The sequence below is a fragment of the Oncorhynchus mykiss genome, chromosome 1 (genome assembly GCF_057628025.1).
Source record: "Oncorhynchus mykiss isolate SJ-2025 chromosome 1, ASM5762802v1, whole genome shotgun sequence".
NCBI lineage: Eukaryota > Metazoa > Chordata > Actinopteri > Salmoniformes > Salmonidae > Oncorhynchus > Oncorhynchus mykiss.
The window spans coordinates 23,784,596-23,810,510 of record NC_143022.1 but is presented as its reverse complement, the minus strand read 5'-3'; the positions used below and the strand labels follow the sequence as shown (position 1 = coordinate 23,810,510).

Here is a 25,915-nt window from a genome sequence, read left to right as displayed (position 1 = left end):
GCCATTTTGACAGAACTTTGGAAGTATGCTTGGCGTCATTGTCCATTTGGAAGACCCATTTGTGACCAAGCTTAAACTTCCTGACTGATGTCTTGAGATGTTGCTTCAATATATCCACATAATTTTCCTACCTCGTGATGCCATATATTTTGTGAAGTGCACCAGTCCCTCCTGCAGCAAAGCACCCCCACAACATGATGCTGCCACCCCCGTGCTTCACGGTTGGGATGGTGTTCTTTGACTTGCAAGCCTCCCCCTTTTTCCTCCAAACATAACGATGGTCATTATGGCCAAGCAGTTCTATTTTTGCTTCATCAGACCAGAGGACATTTCTCCAAAAAGTACAATCTTTGTCCCCATGTGCAGTTGCAAACCGTAGTCTGGCTTTATTATGGCGGTTTTGGAGCAGTGGCTTCTTCCTTGCTGAGCAGCCTTTCAGTTTATGTCGATGTAGGACTCGTTTTACTGTGGCTATAGATACCTTTGTACCAATTTCCTCCAGCATCTTCACAAGGTCCTTTGCTGTTGTTCTGGGATTGATTTGTACTTTTCGCACCAAAGTACGTTCATCTCTAGGAGACAGAATGCGTCTCCTTCCTGAGTGGTATGGCGGCTGCGTGGTCCCATGGTGTTTATACTTGCGTACTATTGTTTGTACGGATGAATGTGGTACCTTCAGGCATTTGGAAATTGCTCCCCAGGATGAACCAAACTTGTGGAGGTCTACAATTTTTTTTCTGAGGTCTTTGCTGATTTTCTTTTGATTTTTCTCATGATGTCATGCAAAGAGGCACTGAGTTTGAAGGTTGGCCTTGAAATACATCCACAGGTACACCTCCAATTGACTCAAATGATGTCAATTAGACTATCAGAAGCTTCTAAAGCCATGACATAATTTTCTGGAATTTTCCTAGCTGTTTAAAGGCACAGTCAACTGTGTATGTAAACGTCTGACCCACTGGAATTGTGATACAGTGAATTATAAATGAAATAATCTGTCTGTAAACAATTGTTGGAAAAATGACTTGTGTCATGCACAAAGTAGATGTCGTAACTGACTTGCCAAAACTATAGTTTGTTAACAAGAAATTTGTGGAGTGGTTGAAAACCGAGTTTTAATGACTCCAACCTAAGTTTATGTAAACTTCTTACTTCGACTGTATGTGTGGCGTTTTTTTAGTTCAGATTATTTGTTTGCAATGTGTGATCTATAGGCTAAGAGAGCTTCAGTCGATTTTGGGGTTTGAATAGTGTGAAAACACAAACATACAGTATTTGGTGAGATCACAACACAGGGTAGAAAATCTGTTCTAGCTCTTAAAGGGGCAGTAGACTACATTGGATGTACAATTTTAAATTACAGCATTAATTAATCTGCAGTTATTCTTCTGATATTATTATTCTAATATTTACATGTTAATAGTATCGTTTTTTTACTAAATGTTATTTAGCTTCTTTTTTTTTTACCCCAGAGTTCACTTTAAAGAGGACTGAGATATGTTATTTTAAAGAGCACTATATGTGAAAACACATTTTTTAAACTGTCTGTTTGAGTTCGGTCTTTTATTTCTCCCAATTTATGCTTTGGTCAAAAATATGAGAATAGGGCGAGCCCACTACATTATTTGGGAATAAGTTAACAGAATGCAAACTTATAAAAGTTAAATTTTCACTGGACAGTTACTTTAAATCTAAGTAATAACCTGTTTAATTTAAGTGCCACATTTCTATAAGCATCACACACTAGTGTTGCCAGAAGTCTTACATTCCTTACCTTTCTGTCTGGTGAAGAGTTGTTTATTTTGTCTGTAGTCTGGACCCTGCAGCCCAGAGCCCCCCTACTTGACTCTCACTGTCTGTGTAGAGCAGATGGGGGAGAAACAGAAACCGAGCAGGACTAGTGGTGGAGCGCTTCAGAGAGGAGGGGGTTGGGCAGCACTGCCTCGCCTCTCACAACACAGCACACCTAACCAATGTGCTGACTGACAAGGGGAGCCCCTCGCCCATGTGCTCTACCGTGACCCCTGCACTGGACCTGACAATGGCAGCATAGAATGGTGGCGGGGCTGGCCCTTAGTCTTCCTCAGCAGCCCCCACCCCTGAACCAGATGCACACTTTGGTGGCAACCCTGCTTCCAGAGGCTCCCAGCAGCTGACAAGTGTGTCTTGTTCTGCTCTTTTCACAAGGGTTTTTCAGCTTCACCTGATGGAGGCCCGGGCCATTCTCCCACAGACCCACTTAGCTGCTGAAAGGGACAGTAGTGCTTGAAGTGCTAATGGGGGGAATCCACGTGCAGCTCAGACATCAGCAATTTCTCATTAAAGTTTTTTTTACAGAATGCAGCACTTGTTTTTAATTCCCCTTTTGTGTTTTTGTAATGGCTGTCCAATACTATTTTTTCCTTAAAGAAGTGTTAATTTAGTTGCTACTGTTTTCTTTTTAACCTTTTTCTTTTTAGATGAAAACAACATTAGGCATTGAATGAAACGTTTTTAAAAGTGCCTTCTGGCATTTGGAATGTGGCAGTTCACTGGCTGAATGGTTATAAATAGAGGTCTGGAGGCTTTTTAGCCCTCCTCCCAGCCTCTCTTTCCATCCCCCTTTTTCTATTTTTCTGTGCTGTTGAAGGAGCCTGTCTGAGAATATATTTCATTCTTCCTTTCTGTTTCAAAGTGAATTGCTTTTGTGTCCAAATACATTTCCATTATAAATGTTTCATGTGTGAGGGGTTGGATCTTCAATAAATGTTTTTCATCTTCACACATAGCATAGCTTTCATGCACTGGCATGTGTGGCTCTGACCCAATTTACATCTTCCGATGTGGCTGAGAGTGTCTCTCAGGGGACGTTTCGTATTAAATACCACTTTTACTCTAGTTTTTAAAGATAATTATGGCTTACAATTCACCATTTCCATCTCCAGAGGTAGCAACCTTTCAGAGTATGCTGGAAGAGGCATGTTTCAGTCGGCATTTTCCATTGCTTGCTTGTTGAGTAAATAGTCTAGAGTAAGTCAGACACTTTCAATTAAGTACATTTTGTAAATATCATTTGTTTTTCTTTGTCCATCTTAATATATTTTCTGAAGTGAAGTTACAATACTATTAAAGGACCCATCTTCTGCAACGTAATTGAATGATCAAGGATGAATAGAGTTTAGCATGTACTGGAGTTTTACCGGCAAAACTAGAGGCTAGGGCTGTGGCTGTCACACAATTTCGTCAGCCTGTGATTGTCAAGCAAATAACTGTCAGTCAGGCGGGAATTGACCGTTAATTCACAAACACATTTAGCATCTCCTGGCTATAATGATATAATAATGATGAATCCAAGGACCGGTGATTAGTATTCTGGCAACGTCGTACGCCAGAGGGGAGGAGCAGGAGAAGACGTGAAAGTACCCCCGATGCGCTGCTCCAGCCGCAGGACCACGCCGACCAGAGGGACAACCCCGAGGACGAGGAGAGCCGGCTTATTCTATCCACTGGAATCCCAGGACCAGTGATTAGTATTCTGGCAACGTTGTACGCCAGAGGGGAGGAGCAGGAGAAGACGTGACTGTACCCCCGATGCGCTGCTCCAGCCGCAGGACCACGCCAACCAGAGGGACAACCCTGAGGACGAGGAGAGCCGGCTTATTCTATCCACTGGAATCCCAGGACCAGTGATTAGTATTCTGGCAATGTCGTACGCCAGAGAGGAGGAGCAGGAGAAGACGTGACAGTACCCCCGATGCGCTGCTCCAGCCGCAGGACGACACCGACCAGAGGGACAACCCCGAGGACGAGGAGAGCCTGCTTATTCTATCCACTGGAATCCCAGGACCAGTGATTAGTATTCTGGCAATGTTGCACGCCGGAGGTGAGGAGCAGGAGAAGATGTGACAGATATGAAGAAAATGTATATTTCAAAAGAACAGAATAGCATACTCTGAGTTGTCCTTGTGTTAGGTCCTTATCTGGTTATGCCATATGGCTGTGGGCTACACTAGTTCATTTAGCAGACAAGAATTGCTTAGAATTACAAAGCATCATTTTATAGTATGAAGAATACAATTGAACAAAGCTGAATAAAATAGAAAGGATATTTTCTCCGAACAGTGAAAGCACGAGCCTATATCAATCTACTATCCCCCATAGTAGAAAAGATTACCTATTCTGTGTGAGAAGTAAATATTCCAAAGATAAGTCTGAGACAGTTGTGGTATGTGGTAGTTCCCAAATTAATACAACCACTAGCGTCAACAAACCTTTTTTACGCAATGTGGCTGACGCAACAGATCAGAACATTTAGCTTAAAATGTTGATAAACTATTAGGCTATTTCTTAATATTATAAGCGCAGCAATGCGCAAACGGCAGTCAAGGCACAAGGTGAGACCCAAATGCAGACACAGGAGGCAGATGGTTGGAGTCTTACCATGTTTATGAATCCAAAGAGATGGGCAAGAGAATGGTTGTGGACAGGCAAAAGGTCAAAACCAGATCAGAGTCCAGGAGGTACAGAGTGGCAGACAGGCTCGTGGTCAAGGCAGGCAGAATGGTCAGGCAGGCGGGTACAGAGTCCAGGAGGTACAGTGGCGCAGACAGGCTCGTGGTCAAGGCAGGCAGAATGGTCAGGCAGGTGGGTACAAAGTCCAGAAACAGGCAAGGGTCAAAACCGGGAGGACTAGAAAAAGGAGAATGCAAAAAGCAGGAGACCGGGAAAACCGCTGGTTGACTTGGAAACATACAAGACGAACTGGCACAGAGAGACAGGAAACACAGGGATAAATACACTGGGGAAAATAAGTGACACCTGGAGGGGGTGGAGACAATCACAAGGACAGGTGAAACAGATCAGGGCGTGGCAGTAGGCTATAAGCTCGAATGTTCCGTTAATGGGAAAACACTTATCAAAAGTGACCGCAAATGCGATTGTGCATGCTTTTATAAAAGGTGCATTTTTATGGTGAACATTTTCTTCCCCAAACTTGAAACTCACGCGCTTCTTATTTATGCCAGTTAGGCTCTACACCCCTTGTAAAGTGGATTAATATGCTTAATTTTAAGATGGTATTTGGCCACTATTTAGTTGTGATACAAACCTTATCAAAAGATAAGGGCTAGGCTACATGAGGTGTGCGACTATGATTTGAAAAAGTTGTAAAAAATAAGGCGGCAATGTTTCTTGCCTTATGCTGGGCATCATTCACAAGTGATGGTATATAATTCAAAAGTGATAGGCTAATATTGTCACCCATGAGACTATTCTTTATTTAATCTTGTCTTTACATATACTAAATACTGTGTGAAATTGGTTTTGATTTAGAATGGACCATTATCATGCACCTGTCTCGAAACATGTCAGCCAGGTAGGTTATACTCCTGTGGTAAAGATAAGCAATATGCCTCATATTAGGAAAGTTGAGAAATAAATATAGTAGGCCTAGCCTATAGAAAGCTGATGGGATCCTTCTCTTTTTAAGAGGCCATCACTCTGTTTCATCGCACAATTGCAAAGCCTATAGAAATGTTGCTGCTCTCATGAAGTGTTTGATTAGATTTTCTATTACATTTACATTGATGTCAGAGTGATTAGAGGGACAATATAGTGCTGTGTACCATGCAGTTGGCAAGTTTGGTAGGCTACTAACAACCATCAGCAGCATCACAACTTCGAGAAGCCTAATTACCATAACTAAACGGTCACGTGGAATTTGACTGCCTTCATGACTAGTGACTGCTAGTGTGGCGGTAATACGATTACAGCCTTACTAGAGGCTAGCTAACCTATTCCCTGCACTAGTAAAGCTAGCTAGCCAGGTAGCTACCGGTAACTATTAGCAACTGTAGATAATTGTTTCCAATGTTGTTTCAATCATAGGAATACCTGTCACTATGCTAGCTAGCTACCATTCTACTGTTTTTCATTATCTGAAGAGTAATGGTTAGGTAGCTACTAACTACTGTACTCAATGTAGTTAGCTTACTAAACAACAACTGGAATGACCTAGCTGTAATGTTTACATGTATCCCCACTAGCTGGTTATTAGATGACCAATATAACAGTTGGCCCTAAATCTTTTTGTAGTGAGCTAAGGAAAGCAACTCTTCCCTGTATGTATCAGTAATGGACAGTAGCTAGAATGTGTAACGCTAACAATACTATTAGAAATAGGCCACTACCAACACAGTATGCCAACTTCTTGCACATTGTTGTGTTGAGCCGGTGCCCTTAGAATAAGGTTGTCACTTGGTCAAATATGAATTCATATTTTTTACAAATACATTGCATATCAATAAACATCATACAATGTATGCATACCATGTAATCCTACTGTATGTTCCTTTTGTATTAGCAAACTTCATCCAGATATTACACTGTTGATGTGTATGTAGTAGTGCTGCAGCTCTCTGCCCCCCTGATTGCTGAATCATTAACCCATATTTTTAACCTGACAATTATATCTGGTACTATCCCCAAGGTTTGGAAGGCAGCCATTGTACTCCCCTTCGAAAAAGTGGTGACCCTTGTGAACTAAATAATTATCACCCTATTTCTAAACTTTCTTGACTAGCTAAAATATTAGAATCCTTTATTAATTCTCAGCTAAGATCTTTCTTATCTTTGAAATGTATTCTAAATGTACATCAGTTGGGTTTTAGACCAGGTCATAGCACTCTCTGCTGCATCCCTAGTTATAAATTATGTGGTTACCTGCATGGATAAAAGGCAACATTGTGCCGCCCTCTTCATTGACCTGTCAAAGGCTTCCGATAATGTTGATCACTCACTGCTAATTCAGAGGCTTTCCTCAATTCGCTTAGACCAGGCTGCATGTAACTGGTTTAAAAATTACTTGACAGATAGAACTCAATGTGTATCTACTTATGGTGTTAAATTAGGTTTCCTGGATATTACGAAAGGTGTTCCGCAGGGGTCAATTTTGGGTCCACACATTTTGGGTCAACATAACTTCTTTGCTGACAGGCTACCAAGTAGGCCTATTCCTTTTCCCGAGATACAATGGAGTTTGAAATGGTGATTGGCCTAGAGTCCACTGCCTCCTTTTCTTTTAAACGTGCTGCTGAAAGCCTAGTTTTGAATACGGTCCAAGAACATCCCCTTTCATCTTGGGACTCGCACGTCTGAAAGAAGGCTAAGTTATTGGCACTCTGATTAGCGGGTTTTTCCTTAAACAGTAAGGGAATTGTGGTCTTTTATTTGTCTCTCTTTGTGTTTTTGCCTCTTTTTGAGGAATCTGACTCCCTCTGCAGCCGCGCCACCCCCACCTCCCGGTGAAAGCCTCTGATGTTGCCGCACACCCCCTCTTTCACCCCATCACTGGTGAGATCCTGAGGATAACTCATTTGACTGATGCGCTAGTCCTCTATACAGAAACTCCTGCTTTGTTGTACAATTATGCAGATTCTCCTTCGGTGGAGCATTTAGTCACCCTTCATTGCCGTGTGTGTGCGGCGGGGTTCCATATGGTACATTAGAGGGAAATAACAGGGGGCGGTGATGGAATTTCCTCCTGTAAAATATGAGAGGAATGAAAAATATATCCAGGAACTGGGTGTTAGTTCTCAGAAGTGGTCTGAACCTCAAAGACCTCCTGTGATCTCAACAGCTAGGCCTATACCCATCTCTACGTGCTGGTGAGAAAAGAGTAGAGGCAACTTTGAACCCATGTGTGAAAATAACACTTTTCCTTCTATGGCACTCTGAGCCATGAATCTCATTAAAATAACCAAGATTAGGGCCTCCCGAGTGGCACAGTGGTCTAAGGCACTGCATCGCAGTGCTAGCTGTGCCCCTAGAGATCCTGGTTAGAGTCCCCCCCAAAAAATTACTACGATTAAATGGACAAAAATAGATTCTAAATTGCCTGTTTTTATGACAAATAAATCATTATGTGAAGTGGTCTATTTCTATTTTAAAAAAGTGAAGAAAGTGCACGAACAACAATGAGTAATTGAGTGCATTTGATTACTTGAGTTGTTTTCTGTGCTTCAGTCAAAGTAGTGGCATCCAGGCCTTTTTCACCACAACAATGAAAAGCCTTGCTCTGAATGGAAGTCTTTATTTGGGCTTGAGAGCTGAGTCTGACCAGCTGAAGGCCCTGGTGCTGATGGATGCTGGCTGAAACCCCTCTCGTCTGAAAGGATCAATAATCTTTTCTTTAAAGTTCCTCCGAAGCGTCGCTCAGGTGGCCTCGCCACATTGTTGTGTCTTGAGCCGTGAAACTTAATTTGTGGAGGATTTTCCAACAAGGGGCCTCTCTCTAAAACATTGGCCATGCTAATGACAGCTTTAGTCTCAGTGTAAGTGGCCCGTCCAAGCCTCTTCACATTCAGGACGGTGGGTAGGACAGCAGCTGAGTAAGCCATAGAGCACTCAACACGTACATAGCCCTCTGATCGGTCAGTCTCAACTGCTCATCAACAGGTAGACTCACTCTGCTAATGCCTGTCCGACCACTCCCACAGTCAGTAAACTCAAACCACCAACTTCTAGGAAAAAAGTTCAAAAACTCCTTAATAAATTCCCATTCCCCTATGGATTCCTTTGCCCATCATAGTCAATTCTGCGTTTTCGTTCAGTAACACTTTTGAGGGATTAAGTCTGGCCCAGCATCAGCTGGGTTGTTCCCCTCTTCCTACAGGCTATCCAAAGGCTTACTATGGAAATCTGTGGCTTTTATTAAGAGGGAAGGGGGTGATGGCATGTGTATCTCATGTTCAGAGGTGTCCAATAAGACATCTTTGTACCAGCTTGTTGTGCTGGCCTTGTTGGCTTGTTTTGTTTGCACTGCTACGTTTTATAGCTCACTTGTCACCGCATCTGGACCGAATAGTTTGGCTTCCGTTGCCCTTTGCTTTAAATTACACAAAAATAAATGACTGGCCTTTCTCCCTGAAAGGGTCTGCTCCCATTTAACAGTGCCTTGATAAATTATACTTTTTTTTGTGGAGACTTCAGTCAAAACCCAGATTTCTTTAAAAAGCCCCTTGTCCGAGAAGCCAAGAAGTTAATTGCCTGGTAACAGATTGTTGCTGTTTTTTGCCTTATACAGTGAGGTCTTAAAACATTCATGTGCCAAGCTCTGAGGAAGGATGCAATGTTTGAGGAGAATAAAAGACACCTGACTTTTGTAATATTTTCCACCCCCATCGGCCCATCTGCTCACTCACTTCGCCATACATCATGTACAAGGCTGTTTTAGAAGACATCTCTAGGTATCTGAAAGACTCATTAGTGGCAAGTGCAGCTCTTTTAGTGCATTCATCAAGGTTAGTTAGTGTTTTAAAGATGGCTGCCCAGGCTGATGGTTAAGAGCTGGCTTAAACCTATTAAACTCCAATGTGTCTGACATAATTAGGCTAGATGAATGGAGGTTTTCCAATACATTTTTTACATGAAGAGAACTATTAGCTATTACCTGTTTCAGGTGTCTTGCCACAATTTTCCAAGATATCTCACCGGTAAACGCTCATCATCATCGTCTTGATGGCTCATAGCGGTGCACCTTTTGTAAATAACAAATAAAAACTAAAGATGGTTTGGAGAGTAGGCTCTTGAATCAACAAGAACGTCTGTTTTCTTTTTGACGTTACAGCCCTGCTATATGGGAGGACGTGATCGGCTTCTTCAAAGGTTAATACCTGTACAGAGTGCTGTCTGGCTCTTCTCCCTAGCTCCAGCTATGAGCCTGCCTGTTCTCATAGTGTTCAACCAGAAAGGCAGTCCCAGCTCCGTGCTGCACAACAATCTGTCTCATTTCCGTAGGGATGTGCATTATTCCACATCTGTCAGCAGGCGTGGGGGGGGGGGGGGGTGTTCCTCTGCTCCTGTTCTGGCTATGTTTGTGGCTTAACATGATTGTGCCGTGGCTACCCCTCGTTCCATAGCAGTGTTGTGATGAGGAGTTGCCGGCAGTTGTCGACTTGTCTGTTCACAATGCAGCCCATATGTATCCTAAATACCACATTGTGTTGGAATTTACAGGCAAATAGGCCTGAGTGGCATTTAAAGAAGTTGCTGAGACATCCAGCCTGTTTAGACCGTTCTTTGAAAACCCAGTTGAGAAGAAAGGAATTAACTCTGATAGTTCCTAGCTACATTAACATTAAGTCTACATTTTCCTTGAATATGGTGCATGGAGGGTTGATTTCCCCATCACTTTTCCCTAAGTTATGTGTGTGTGCAGGTGGGCTCAACGATTGACTGACATTATAAATATAGGCTAAATAATGTTTTGTATACTGGTTCTGTACACTGTTGACAGTACTCTTTGCTGTAAAGATTCTGAATGAACAGCCTAAATGAGCCCCAAAGCTCTTCTTACCCAAGTTATGTATTTACTCATGCCTCCTGGATCAGCAGGATTGTCTGAGTGTGAAAGCTGTAACACCATGTAAGTGTAATAATGTTTTGGCTATGCTGGACATACTGTTGGCAGGCCTGGTAGGCGAATACATGGCTGTTTATAGACTGGTGCATGAGATTGACTGTGAGTGAATCTCTCCAGACACTATATCTATATCTCCTGGGAAGGTGTATGGATCAGGAGAAGATGGAGTTCCATGGATCAATAATTATTATGTTCAGCTACAGGTAGACCAGTGTTTCCCAAACTTGCTCCTCTGGAACTCCAAGGGGTGCACATTTAGTTATTTTTTTGCCCTAGCATTACACAGCTGATTTAGATCATTAAAGCTTAATTAGTTGACTTTTGAATCAGCTGTGTAGTGCTATGGCAAAAATCATAACATGCACCCCCTGGGGTCTTGAGTTTGGGAAATACTAAGCTAGACCCACTCTGCCTCTGGTTCTGTGTGTCTGTTTGGGTGTGTGTGTGCGTGTTGGAGTTTGTCCATATGGTACAGTGGGATTTGGGCAGGTTTTTGTATGGAAATATTCATGCCATACATTATAAATCCCAGTATTTCAACTTGATCCTGTGGGGCTAAAATGTCTCCTTCAGCCAGGAAATAACTCAATCATCTACCATTTGAAGGTATGCCTTTATAACCAAATGATTGTATTTTATATATAGTTTTCTAGCAATAAGCTAATCCTGTTACTGTACTATGTGAGGAAAAGCTGTTTGCCCAGGCTCTGAGGTAGGAGTTCGGCATCATATTAGGCTCATGTTGAGTTCCAGAGGAGGGCTACGATTATGATAATATAAATATGTATTGCAGTAGGATGTTGATATTTTGTAAACAGGATACAGGAGCTCATGAGATCCACCAATTATTTTTAAAGATTGGTCTGTGAAGACTAACATCAACATGTAGGAGCAAGCCAGTAAAACATATTCTAGAATCATTTGATCATACAGCCAATAGTCTAGTCTTTAAACCACATTTTTGTTAAAGGATTCAAACAGTAGAAACATTTTATATTGGGTGACATAGTTTGAATGTTATTTGAGAATATAGCGTTTTTTCTCCTTTCCTGCTTATTTCCTGTGGAGGTGGTCAACCCTCAGAAGGGAGGGAGAGAAAGAAAAGAGAGAGGGAGGCTTGAAAAGGGACTGAAGGGGGTTGGGGGGGAAGTGCATGGAACATTGAGATGGATTGGGAGGATTGGAGGGGGAAAGAAAAGCAGTATGGACATTCTGTTTGACTTAAGGCAGCGCTCTTCTCGGCAGATAAAAATATAATATAATTTGTTGCCGAGTCGGGCCCTCGGAAGAACTGGCCAAACCCTATAAACCCTACCTGCCCAATGATATGACGGGCAGGTAGGAACACAAACCCAGGAAAATACCCAGATCCCACTACAAATATCTAACTTTTTAAGGACATTGACTTTATAGCCTACATGCTTTTTAATTCAGATGAAATAGGATAAACTAGTGCTTGATATTTTAAAAGGTCTTTGGAATTATGATCTGTAATTTTGAGACGGTGTTAAAAAGAAAACATGTTATTTATGTCATAAATGCTGTGTGTGCCATTCCTCTGTCGTCTGTGTAGAGCATTGGTCAGGCCTCAGTCATTTTCCTCAGAGAAGCTTTAAAGTGGAACTGACGGCTTTTTAGCAAAAAGGAAATCTTGATAAAATGTTTTTTATATTTTCTGACAAGCGAGCAGTCATTTTCATACTTTCATAGAATGTTTGAGAATGGCGTAGAGTAAGGCATTTGTAAAAAAAAATGTATGTAAAAAAATATTTTTTTAAATACAGCCATGCGTTTGGACAATTAATAGCCACTGCAGTAGATAAAACCTAATAAAAACGTGCCAGTTTTGTTCAGGCCCAGACTACACAGACCGGTGCGCCATAACCAATCAGAACTTGTGTAGGCATATATGTAACTAAGCCATTTGCCACATGTGCCTTTCATCATACACTTTGAAGTGGACTGTGTGTTTACAGACTGTAGCATTAGCTCAACTTTAGATCATTAGAAAGTGTTTGTCAAAAACCACAAAATACCCCTGAATGGTTTTCTGCTCAAATGTAAATAAATACTACGGACATTCTCTTATATTTGGGAACTTAACAGTCCTATTGATCAAACAACCCTGAACAGGTAGGCTCTCTATCTCTGTTGCCTATAAGGCAGGGCTCTCCAACCCTGTTCCTGGTGAGCTACCTTCCTGTAGGTTTTCACTCCAACCCGACTCTAGCACAACTGATTCTAACAATTAGCTAGTTGATAAGCTGAACCAGGTTAGTTTACAACTGGGGTTTGAGCAAATTTTGATAGCCTAGCAAAAGACAGTTTTTTTTTTCCTTTATCCTCTGTTTTTCCAGCTAATTGTATTTTGAAATATTGCAACAGGCCTAGGTCTATTATAGATGCTTTTCACTTACAACCACAAATCAACAATCAGCTATTTCATATCCTGCTCGCGCTGCCCAAATAGCACGCTTCCTGACTGTTGGTTATGCCCTATCATTGTAATTTAAGGCTCTCCAACCCTGTTCCTGGTGAGCTACCTTCCTGTAGGTTTTCACTCCAACCCGAATCTAGCACACCTGATTCTAATTATTAGCTAGTTGATAAGCTGAACCAGGTTAGTTACAACTGGGGTGGGAGCGAAAACCTACAGGAGTGTAGCTGTCAAGGAACATGTTGGGATACGTCTGCTATAAGGGCTCCAACACACTGGTAGGATTGTCAAACGTTTGCCTGCCGACAGTATTTGGCACCTCTGAACAGAATGTCGGCATTCACACACACCAAAGACTTTGGAAGTCGTCAGCCTCGCCGCCTTGTTAAAGTACTTCAAAACCAGACGGTGGCAGAGTAGCATTGTTTGGCAATGCATATCCGTGCATGACTGTGCCTTTAAACAGCTAGGAAAATTCCAGAAAATGATGTCATGGCTTTAGAAGCTTCTGATAGTCTAATTGACATCATTTGAGTCCATTGGAGGTGTAGCTGTGGATGTATTTATCTATATCTTTATCTATATATTTATCTGTGTATCTATATCCACAGTAAAACGAGACCTATATCGACATAATCTGAAAGGCTGCTCAGCAAGGAAGAAGCCACTGCTCCAAAACCGCCATAAAAAAGCCAGACTACGGTTTGAAACTGCACATGGGGACAAAGATTGTACTTTTTGGAGAAATGTCCTCTGGTCCGATGAAACACAAATAGAACTGTTAGGCCATAATGACCATCGTTATGTTTGGAGGAAAAAGGGGGAGGCTTGCAAGCCAAAGAACACCATCCCAACCGTGAAGCATGGGGGTGGAAGCAGCATGTTGTGGGGGTTCTTTGCTGCAGGAGGGACTGGTGTACTTGACAAAATAGATGGCATCACGAGGTAGGAAAATTATGTGCTCTGTCTGGAGGAATGGGCCAAAATTCACCCAACTTATTGTGGGAAGCTTGTGGAAGGCTACCCAAAACGTTTGACCCAAGTTAAACAATTTAAAGGCAATGCTACCAAATACACATTGAGTGTATTTGACCCACTGGGAATGTGATGAAATAAATAAAAAATTCTCTCAACTATTTTGACATTTCACGTTCTTAAAATAAAATGGTGATCCTAACTGACCTAAGACAGGGAATTTTTACTAGGATTAAATGTCAGGAATTTAGTTTTTAAATGTATTTGGCTGAGGTGTATGTAAACTTCCGACTTCAACTGTAGCAACTGTAACAATTTAATTAACTCATCCCATACTGCCAGTGTCAGCCCATAGCCAAATGTTTAGCTAGGTAGCCAGCAAGCTCGGCAGCTAACACAGGCAGCTCTTTCATGGAAACTAGCTGATGCATTGTGATTCAATACTAGCTACAATGGTTAGCTAGATTGGAGGAAGTATTTTTAGTGTTGGGTGCATTGCGTCTTTGCACTTAGCTAGCTACCATCCCATAGCCAACATTGCATATGAAGTGTGACTGGCTCATCCGTGGTTGTAAGGAAAACATGCACCTTTTTTTCCTTTTGTTGGCTCCCCCACTTGGGGGTTCATGCTTTCTGATTGGCTCAAAGTTAAGTTGTTGTCCACTTACAAGCGTTGCGATTCTACAAGTAGAATCAGTAGATTTGTCGGCACGGAGCAGGAATCGATTTTGTTCTAGCAAGAGAAGGAACGGCCACCCACTGTGAAAAGTATCTATCCGCAGTCAATCAGTAGTGAGATTCTCATTGTGTTTCATGCTTAAGATCAATAACTAATTTTAGCCAGAGCAAGTTGAGCTAAAATCTAAATAGGGAACTGTAGATAAACCCTCTCAAACCTTTTCAGCTTGTAGTTGGTTGTCAAAATGGAGCTGATAAACGCTGAGAATAGTAGCCTGCTCACCCTTCTGCAGCTTGCCTGCTAACGCATGCTTCTATCCCAACCCACGTTTTGACAACAATGGGAACTTGCCTGCCTGCCCATTTGTTCGATGCCAAATATATTTGATTGACAACTAAGAGATGGTAACTGTGGATAAGTCGTTCAAGTTCAACATAGCTGTATTTGGGGAAAGCAAAACAACATATTTAAAAAATCACCTTAATTATAAAGTATTGCTGCATCTGTCATCACCTTTGCAGATTAATGTAAGATAGCCAACTATTCCTAATATGATGTAGATTGGATAGTCGTAAATTAGGCTAATAATATATGTATTTTTATTTAACTAGGCAAGTCAGTTAAGAACAAATTCCTATTTACAATGATGGCCTACCCGACCAAACCCTAATCCGGATGACACTGGGCAAATTGTGCGCCGCCCTATGGGACTCCCAATCACGTCCGGTTGTGATACAGACTGGAATCGAACCTGGGTCTGTAGTGATGCCTCTAGCACTGAGATGCAGTGCCTTAGACCGCTGCGCCACTCGGGAGCCCAATATAACTGACTCACTGTTCGAAAAAAATACTTCTGCTTTTCTTCGCCTTTCTTTGCACACATCCAGAGCTCTGCCCCAGCTAGAGTGACATTTTTTTAGGTAGATCCAAGAAAAATCTTTAACTATTTTTGCCTTTTTATAAATGTATTTCATTCAATTCTACGACTCTTTACCTTCGACTGGAGACACTAGTATAATCTTTAATACCCCAAAAATTACAGTGTAGGCTACTCGGCTGACCCGGACAAACTGAGGTAAATGAAAGCGACCTCGTCTTGGAGGAGGAAATTATTGTTCTAAGAAACTGTCAAGGAGCACGGAGACACCCAATGATAAAGACAGTGAATATGAGCACTCACCGGGATATGACCGATGCTCTTCACTATAGTGCCAATAAGATGAGCTACTGTTCACTCAAACTATTGCGAGTTGAGAATTTTGATAGCCTAGCAAAAGACAGGTTTTTTTTTTCTTTATCCTCTTGTGTTTTTCCAGCGATTTGTATTTTGAAATATTGCGGTAGGCCTAGGTCCATTATAGATGCCTTTCACTTACAACCAGCTATTTCATATGCTGCTCGCACTGTCCAAATAGCAAGCTTCCAGCCTGTTGGTTATGCCATGACCTTGTGATTTTAAAACAATCCAAATAGCAAGCTTCCAGCCTGTTGGTTATGCCATGACCTTGTGATTTTAAAACAATCCAAATAGCAAGCTTCCAGACTGTTGGTTATGCCATGACCTTGTGATTTTAAAACAATCCAAATAGCAAGCTTCCAGCCTGTTGGTTATGCCATGACCTTGTGATTTTAAAACAATCCAAATAGCAAGCTTCCAGCCTGTTGGTTATGCCATGACCTTGTGATTTTAAAACAATCCAAATAGCAAGCTTCCAGACTGTTGGTTATGCCATGACCTTGTGATTTTAAAACAATCCTAAGCAACAAAGAAAAATAATAAGCTAATGATCCTCTGTGGCTAAATAATTTTCTCTGGTGTAGGGTTTCGAAGGATTGTATTTATTATTGTGTAGACCAGATAAATTATATAACTTTTCCAAGTTCAATTTACTTTAGGGGAAGTGATTCACATGTTTTGCTAGCTTACCAAATGACACCTGCATCTCTAGCTGTAGCCACCAAAAAACTAAATGGAGGGAAAGTCTGCCACTCAACCACTCGTCCATCCAATGACATGGCATCCTTCCAGCAGGTAGCTAGGCTCTGTGGTTTTAGCTTGCCAAACATATAGCTACATATTCTCTCCGCACCATGGAAAAATGTGTGGAATTGCAGGAAATTAACTTTAAAATGTTTTGCTCGCAAAAGGGGAGTGGTATGGATGTCGGTACGCAAACCCACGAGTCACTGCAGCCCCTCATGATGAGTTTGTGTGGCTCCCATCCCAATGAAAGTTGCCCATCCCAGCTCTACATCATGACATTTTTTGTCAAATATAACCTCTTTTGTAAAACCTCTTATGAAGTTGGTTTTGAAGCATAAACTGTCCATTTTATATTTTTGACTGATATTATCATTGTCTGTTTATTTCTTATTTACAAAGTAGTTAAAACACTGTCAGCTCCACTATAAGCTGCTAGCTAGTAGAAACTAAGACTGGGCTTTGAGGGCCATGCAGCCTTCTTCCGTCACACTGCCCCGGCCTGCAGATTGAATTTGTAAGGCATCTCAATGACACTGAGGCGCAAAGAGGACGTTTACAATTGGCTGGCATTGAAGCCTGCCGAGGTTTGACTTTTCCCTGAATTACTGATGAGACTTTTGTGTTTTCTGTTTTGTTTATCTTTTCCTCGGTCAAGAAAAGGGTTCTCACACTATTAAAAAAAACTCTCCCAGTGAAAAAGAGCAGGGAGAAAAAATGGTGCACCCATCTTTCAGTGGTGAGGGCCATGTCTAATTGTCTCAGTAAAACATGAATAGAACGTCTAAGGGAGGGGGATAGACTCCTGCTGATAGGATGGCCATCAAAGTGCTGTTTTTTTGTTTTCCTGGTTGGTCCTAAATGTTGAGTCCATTTTGTGTTTTGTTTCCAAGATTTTCCTTTTTGGTAGAAGGGGAGGTAAATTCCGTCAACACTTTCTTATTTTTTTCCCCCTGTGGCATTATATGTTTTAATGACCTCAGAGGCCTGCTTAGGTTTGTTCTGGACTAATTAGCCTAGGCAGCTGGTGTGTTCTTAACAGCACAGAGGGTCCAGTGTGTGCTGGCAGCCATGCGTTTACCCGTGCCTCCCCCACTTCCCTCCATCCTCCCCTCCACTCCCAGGCTAGCCCCAGAAAGAGTTAACCTGGAGAAAGTGTGTCCGCACCGTGGCTGGAATCCAGAAAATCCAAAAATCAACCAGCTGCACACTTAGTCCTTTGATGCGCTGCAAGGTGAGCGGTGTATGTGGAATTGTCAGGATGTGGAGGAACATGACTCCATAGAAAGAGCAGTAATCTTACCTGGATTAGACTACGAAAGAAATGGAGAGGGAAGGAATGCCAGAGTTGGAGATTTTCTCCATTACTGGTAAAAATAGCTGGGGGTTTTGGTGGTTACTCGGGTGAGCAGTCAAACAATGTCCTATAGTCCACTGAAAGCATAAATGCAAGGGGAAACAGATGTTTGAAAGGTATGCCATCCAATAAAAAGGTCTAATTACACCAGTGGAAAGAATTCATGCCTTACTCCTACGTAACCATGAGACGAGAAAGATCAACTCCAGCCCATCCTATGTTCAACCACGCTCCCAAGATTGTGTTATAATAATATTAAAGTGAAAGTCTGCTTCCAAAGCACAACTGGTCATCCATATTTTAATTGGGTCACAGATAATGCTCTAATTAGGCCTAACTGCAAATTAACATATTTGCATTCCAAAGTCAGGAAAAAGTGTTTAAAACGGTCAATTTCCCTAAAACAGGGAATCATAACATTCATGGCATACCACACAAGTTGTGTGAAGCTTCCAGGGAAGTCCAGTTGAGGTATTATATCTCTGCTAGCTGGGGCTGCTATAGAAACTATGGCTGCTGTTTTGTTGAGCATTATGACCTACCCTCTCCCCCTCAGTGTGTTACTGCAAACCTTTCTGAATATCTTACCAGTTCCCCGTTAAGACTTTCCACTGAGTTGTGCTTAGCCTTCTTAGTCAGTGCTATATGCTTTCTCCTAATGTCTTTATCCTAACAGACACACAGGTATAATGTTCCATAAAGAATGCTCGGTGTGAACCCAGTCCACCCCTCTAGTCTCTCTCTCTTAGCCATGTGGTCAGAGCAGTTTAGTGAGCTGGATTATCCTCCATCTCACCTTCTCCTCAAAAGCGACACCATTTCTCTGTGGTGTCAAATTCTGCCTGTCCCCCTCATATTGTGCTGTCTGCAGTGTTTGTGAAGAGAAAAAGTATTTCACCCAACAATGTGCCAATAATTTATTTATTTTCATATTGGGAGAGCGGGAGGAAGTCAGTGAGTCGCTCCATCAGCTGTAGGAAGCGAGGGACTGAATTACAGAAATTAATCAAGTGGACACCCCTCCAGGGCAGGCAGCCCTTGGAAGCAGCCTCAGCCCATCGCCGTCTGCACACTCCAAGCTCCCTGGCCACACAGGAAGAGCTCAAGATGGGAACCACACCATACAGAAAGTCTTTGTTTTAAGAACTTCTCGGCAAAACAATATGCCACACTAATATGGCCCTCACTGGCAGACCCGTCTGTGAATGCGTAGGTAGTATTTAGACATCAGCCGATATCTGTCGAAAGGGCCTAAGTTTTTATTCACTAGAGCGATCCAAAGTCATCTGTAAGACCACCAGATCAAGTTGCCATTGTTAAATACCTGCTGTGAACCGGATATGCAAGTGTACTGGTGCCTTTGTGCTCAGTTCCTATAGGGTTTTGTAAAGTGCTTGTGGACGGCATCGTTTTCATCCAGAGAAGTCAACTTTTCATTATCATTTTTGTGTCCGAGCTACTTCGGCTTGTCTCCCACCAAAATAAAGACCTAGGGTTGGTTGTTTGTATGGAGTGATTAACACCCACGTGAACCCACTGATACCTCCATGTAAACTGAAATGGGACAAGCACACAGTGCTGATCTGTGTAGTGCTCAGTTTCTCCTAGAGTAGAATATGCTCATCATGTCACGTAGGAGTAGCCATAATAAGATGCCACACTCCAGAATTTTCAGTCAGACTGAAATATTTCCTGGAACTTACACCAGTTTGCTAAAATAAAAAACACAGGTCTATTTTCAGTGGCACAGTTTTGTGTAATAGTAATGCCGGGTCGGCTAGGATTCGTGTCGAGTGTAATTGCAGCCTTTTCAGAAATAAGCAGTTAAGTTCCCAGTAAGGAACAGTCAGTTTCAGCTCTCTCTTTCTGCTCCTCATAAGACAGAGGCATGCTTTGGCACCACTCCCTATATCCGTTTACTTCATTTTCTAATGCAACCCTTGTGACTGGAATCCTATACTGTCACATTTATTCATTTAAATATGATATACTCTGCGTGAATAAGGATTATTTGTGTGGTCTCCCACTTAGCAGAAATTGTGTTTTTCCCCAGATAGAGATCTTGACGGTCATGCTCCACAGTTAATGGTGATCTTTGAATATAAATAGCTTGTCAGTTTGCAGTTAGTTACATATTGAGTTTTATTGATTTTAAAAATGTCTCCATGATTTGGCTTTGAAACAGTCTTGAAATTAGTGCTCTCAACAACTCTATTAAATACTATTGTCATTGTCAGTGCATTCTATCCAGTGTCAGTAACCTGCTCTGACCTGTTTGTGTGTTTTAAATTGTACCTTACCTCAGGTTATCAAGAATTAGATGTCATAACTCATATTGACGCCTACAGCATCTATGGCAGGGATCATCAACTAGATTCAGGCGCAATACTTTTTTTTATTTTCTTGAGCGGATGGTCGGGGGGGGACACACACGACATAATTCCAAATAATTTGTAGACTGCAAATTGACCGCAAGAAGCCCAAACAGATATATTTGACTAAAACATAATCATTTCAAACCTTGCTAACTTCTGTATACAATATTATGCTTGGGAATACTGTGGAACATTTCTGAAATTAAATCACTTGATTTGCTATTGTTTTTACAAAAAAATATTTGTTTTGGTTAGTAAACTTTGGCAGCCAAATAAAATCCCCACCAGTTTCTTTCCGCCAATTGGGGAATCCTGATCTATGGGTGTGGGTAGATGCTTGTGTGTTACAGAACAAGAGCCTGAGGGCAAACTTTTGCTTGGACAATTGCTTATGCCTAATCAGACAAATGCCTATCAGTTGCTGTTTCCTACCACTGTGCCCTTGAGCAAAGCACCCAACTGCTCCACGGGTGCTGAAATGACAAACTTTTTTGCTCATACTTGGCAAAAGATACTGCTTGGGTTGCCCATCAATATTAAAACCCCCTCCTCTCCGTAAACCCAGGTGATTGATGTGGACGGCTCCAATAGGATGACCCTACTGGAGGACAAGCTACCCCACATCTTTGGCTTCACGCTGCTGGGCGACTACATCTACTGGACGGACTGGCAGAGGAGGAGCATCGAGAGGGTCCACAAGACCAACGCCATCCGAGAGATCATCATTGACCAGCTGCCTGATCTCATGGGACTCAAAGCCACCAGAGTCACTGAGGTCTCCGGTAAGAGAAAGAGGAAATTATGGGGTTTTATTGTTATTTGGATGTACACAGCTGTAGTAGTGTAAGAAGTGTGTTTCATTTAAACTCAGCAAAAAAAGAAACATCCTCTCACTGTCAACTGTGTATTTTCAGCAAACTTAACGTGTAAATATTTATGAACATAAGATTGAACAACTGAGACATAAACTGAACAAGTTCCACAGATATGTGACTAACAGAAATGGAATAATGTGTCCCTGAACAAAGAGGGGGTCAAAAGTAACAGTCAGTATTTTGTGTGGCCACCAGCTGCATTAAGTTCTGCAATGCATCTCCTCCTTATGGACTGTACCAGATTTGCCAGTTCTTGCTGTGAGATGTTACCCCACTCTTCCACAAAGGCACCTGCAAGTTCCCAGACATTTCTGGGGGGAATGGCCCTAGCACTCACCCTCCGATACAACAGTTTCCCAGGCGTGCTCAATGGGATTGAGATCTGGGCTCTTCGTTGGCCATGGCAGAACACTGACATTCCTGTCTTGCAGGAAATCACGCACAGAAGGAGCAGTATGGCTGATGGCATTGTCATGCTGGAGGGTCATGTCAGGATGAGACTGCAGGAAGGGTACCACATGAGGGAGGAGGATGTCTTCCCAGTAACGCACAGCATTGAGATTGCCTGCAATGACAACAAGCTCAGTCCGATGATGCTGTGACACACTGCCCCAGACCATGACGGACCCTCCACCACCGAGTACAGGCCTCGATGTAACACTCATTCCTTCGACGATAAACGTGAATCTGACCATCACCCCTGGTGCGACAAAACCGCAACTCGTCAGTAAAGAGCACTTTTTGCCAGTCCTGTCTGGTCCAACGTCAGTAGGTTTGTGCCCATAGGCGACGTTGTTGCCGGGTGATGTCTGGTGAGGACATGCCTTACAACAGGCCTACAAGCCCTCAGTCCAGCCACTCTCAGCCTATTACGGACAGTCTGAGCACTGATTGAGGGATTGTGCGTTCCTGGTGTAACTCCGGCAGTTGTTGTTGCCATCCTGTACCTGTCCCGCATGTGTGATGTTTGGATGTACCGATCCTGTGCAGGTGTTGTTACACATGGTCTGCCACTGCGTGGATGATAAGCTGTCCGTCCTGTCTTCCTGTAGCGCTGTTTTCGGCGTCTCACGGTACAGACATTGCAATTTATTTTCCCTGGCCACATCTGCAGTCCTCATGCCTCTATGCAGCATGCATAAGGCACGTTCACACAGATGAGCAGGGATCCTGGGCATCTTTCTTTTGGTTGTTTTTCAGAGTCAGTAGAAGGGCCTCTTTAGTGTCCTAGGTTTTCATAACTGACCTTAATTGCCTACCATCTGTAAGCTGTTAGTGTCTTAACGACCGTTCCACAGGTGCATGGTCATTAATTATTTATGGTTCATTGAACACGCATGGAACAGTGTTTAAACCCTTTACAATGAAGATTTGAGAAGTTATTTTCATATTTACGAATTATCTTTAAAAGACAGGGTCCTGAAAAATACATTTCTTTTTTTGCCGAGTTTAGGTATAGTGTGGCGCACAATTGGCGAAGCATCGTTAGGATTTGGCCGGGGTAGGCAGTCATTGTAAATAAGAATTTATTCTTAACTGACTTGCCTAGTTAAAATAGAGGTTCAATATTTATTTTTTATTTTAAAGTTCTACAGTATTAAGTATGCAATAATTCTGAGTACTACTAGGGTAAATGTTTTCTTATGTATGATGTATTATCACAACTGGCAGCTGTAAACAGTCCTTAAAGAGGACAGTACCAGACCTCCCGGTCTGCTGCAGCTAAACTGACCATGTCTCTCTCTGTCCCTCTCTCCCTCATAAAGGCACAAACGGCTGTGTGGAGGATAATGGCGGCTGCAGCCACCTGTGTTTCCACCGGCCCCAGGGCCTGCGCTGTGACTGTCCCATGGGCCTGGAGCTCCTCAGTGACATGAGGACATGCGTGGTGCCCGAGGCTTTCCTGCTCTTCACCAACCGGGCTGACATCCGCTCCATCTCCCTCGGGACCAACTCTAACGACGTTGCCATCCCCCTCACCGGGGTCAAGGAGGCCTCCGCCCTCGACTTTGACGTCTCCGAGAACAGGATTTACTGGACTGACGTCAGCACCAAGGTGAGAATGACTCCTTTTCTCTGTCATTCTATTCTAGTCATTCGTTTTAGGGTTTCCATTCAAATTTTGGGGGTTTGTTTTCTGTCATCTGGGTTAATTTAGCTATCGGGATGTTTTATTTATATTTAAGCTCCAGTCTTTTTTGGTTCATATTGAGCTCAGTGCCTGACTGTTGTACCAGTGTCTGACTCTACTCCACTGTCCTCCCTCCCTCAGACCATCAGCAGGGCCTTCATGAACGGCAGCTCTGTGGAGCATGTGATCGAGTTTGGGCTGGACTACCCAGAAGGCATGGCAGTAGACTGGATGGGCAGGAATGTGTACTGGGCCGACACAGGGACCAACCGCATAGAGGTGGCCCGGCTGGATGGACAATACCGACAGGTCCTGGTGTGTAAGGACCTGGACAACCCTCGCTCCCTGGCTCTTAACCCTGCCAATGGGTAAGATTGACTGGGATCCAGCTCATCTGCATGACACAACTCACAGACCTGTCTGACTGGCATGAGCCTGGTCCCAGATCGGTTTGAGCTGTCTTGCCAGCTTTGAACGTGTGAGAATGTCCATAGGAGTTGGAATGGCAAGGCGGTACAAACGGATCTGAAACCAGGCTAGGCTGACGTCATCTGTTCACCAGTACCCATAGAGATGACTGTCTGGCTGGAGGAATCCCCTTCGCATGATTCGTTCCCTCTGACTTTCTTAGGTAGGGAGTGTAGTGAGGTTGCATCAGTGGCACAGCACTGCGGCTTTCAAGTTTTAGTCACGTGCACATGTACAGTGAAATGTCTTTCTTGCAAGCTCATTCCCAACAATGCAGTAATCAATATCAGTAGTACTATAAAATATAGCCGAACAAAAACACACGAGAAATAGAAATAAGAAGAACACAAGTAAGCTATATACAGGGTCAGTTCATGGTCCATGCCAATACCATAGTTACAATGAGCAGGAATACAGTGTGGTTGAGGTAGATATGTATTGGGGTAAGGTGACTAGGCATCAGGATATGATAAAGGATATGAAGATAAGATAAACAGAGTAGTAGCAGCATTGTGTATGCGTGATGCGTGTGTGTAGAGTCATTATGAATGTGTGCATGTTGTGTGTGAATACATTTAAGTGTGTGAGTGTATAGTAGTCAAAAATAAAATAGAAGGGTCAATGCAGATAGTCTGTGTAGCCATTTTGTTAGCTATTTAGCAGTCTTATGACTTAGGAATAGAAGGTGTTTATGAGCCTGTTGGTGTCAGACTTGTTGCTCTGGTACCACTTGCCGTGCGTAAGCAGAGAGAACAGTCTTTGGCTTGGGTGGCTGGTGTCTTTAGCAATTTTCACCACCTGATTTGGAGGTCCTGGATGGCAGGGAGCTGAGCCGCAGTGACGTACTGGGCTGGCCGTACCACCCTCTGTAGCGCCATATGATCAAGGGCGGTGCAGTTGCCAAACCAAACAGTGATGCAGCCAGTCAAGATGCTCTCAATGGTGCAGTTGTAGAACTTTTTGAGGGTCCAATCCAAATCTTTTCAACCTCTTTAGGGGGATGAGGTACTGTTGCGCCTTCATGACTGTGCGGACCATTTTAAGTACTTTAGTGATTTGGACACTGAGGAACTTGAAGCTCTCAACCAGCTCTCGATCAGCTCCCCCCCGTTTCCTGTAGTCCACGATCAGCTCTTTGATCTCTACTGACGTTGTTGTCCTGGCACCACATTGCCAAGTCACTAACCTCCTTTCTGTAGGCGTCTCATCGCCGCCGGTCGTGTCGTCAGCTAACTTGATGATCGTGTTGGAGTAGTGCGTGACCATGCAGTCGTGGGTGAACAGTAGGGGACTAAGCACACACCCCTGTGGAGCCCCCATGTTGAGAGTCAGCGTGGCGAATGTGATGTTGCCTACCCTACCCTTACAGACGGAGACTTCTCCTCCATGTGAGGAGTTGTTAGTCGATACATGTGTGCCAACATGTCACAGCATTTACATGTCTGGGTTGAGTTCTACAGGTATTGTCCCCATTGCTGGGGCCGTTGCCATTTACCAATTTACCAGTCCATATTGAATTAGTTTGGGAATGCAGACATAGTCTTGGCTGGCATCAAGTGTTTGGGGATATATGGGCTAGAGGTCGACCGATTATGATTAATACCGATTATTGGAGGACCAAAAAAAGCCGAAAAATCGGCCGATTAATTGGTATCGGCTTTTCTTGGTCATTATATATATTATATATATATATATATATATAAAATGATAATTACAGCATTTCTGAATGAACACTTATTTTAACGTAATATAATACATCAAAATGAATTTAGTCTCAAATAAATAATGAAACATGTTCAATTGGGTTTAAATAATGCAAAAACAAAGTGTTGGAGAAGAAAGTAAAAGTGCAATATTTGCCATGTAAAAAAGCTAATGTTTAAGTTCCTTGCTCAGAACATATGAAAGCTGGTGGTTCCTTTTAACATGAGTCTTCAATATTCCCAGGTAACAAGTTCTAGGTTGTTCCATATTTTATCTAACGGGTGGCATCCCTAAGTCTAAATATTGCTGTTACATTGCACAACCTTCAATGTTATGTCATAATTATGTACAATTCTGGCAAATTAATTACCATCTTTGTTAAAAAGAAATGGTCTCCACACAGTTCGCAACGAGCCAGGCGGCCCAAACTGCTGCATATACCCTGACTCTGCTTGCACAGAACGCAAGAGAAATGACACAATTTCCCTAGTTAGAAGAAATTCAGGTTAGCGGGCAATATTAACTAAATATGCA

At 42.7% G+C, this 25,915-nt stretch overlaps 1 protein-coding gene across 2 annotated transcripts in view; it reads left to right on the top strand.

Moving 5' to 3' along the window:
- Positions 1 to 25,915, top strand: part of LOC110509621 (low-density lipoprotein receptor-related protein 5) — an 85,952-nt gene that overhangs the window by 42,445 nt on the left and 17,592 nt on the right. For both annotated transcript variants that reach the window (XM_036970849.2, XM_036970786.2), the window contains exons 9-11: positions 20,769 to 20,985; positions 22,845 to 23,134; positions 23,351 to 23,577. In XM_036970849.2, coding sequence (XP_036826744.2) covers positions 20,769 to 20,985; positions 22,845 to 23,134; positions 23,351 to 23,577 — 734 coding nt within the window. The remainder of the gene's footprint in view (positions 1 to 20,768; positions 20,986 to 22,844; positions 23,135 to 23,350; positions 23,578 to 25,915) is intronic.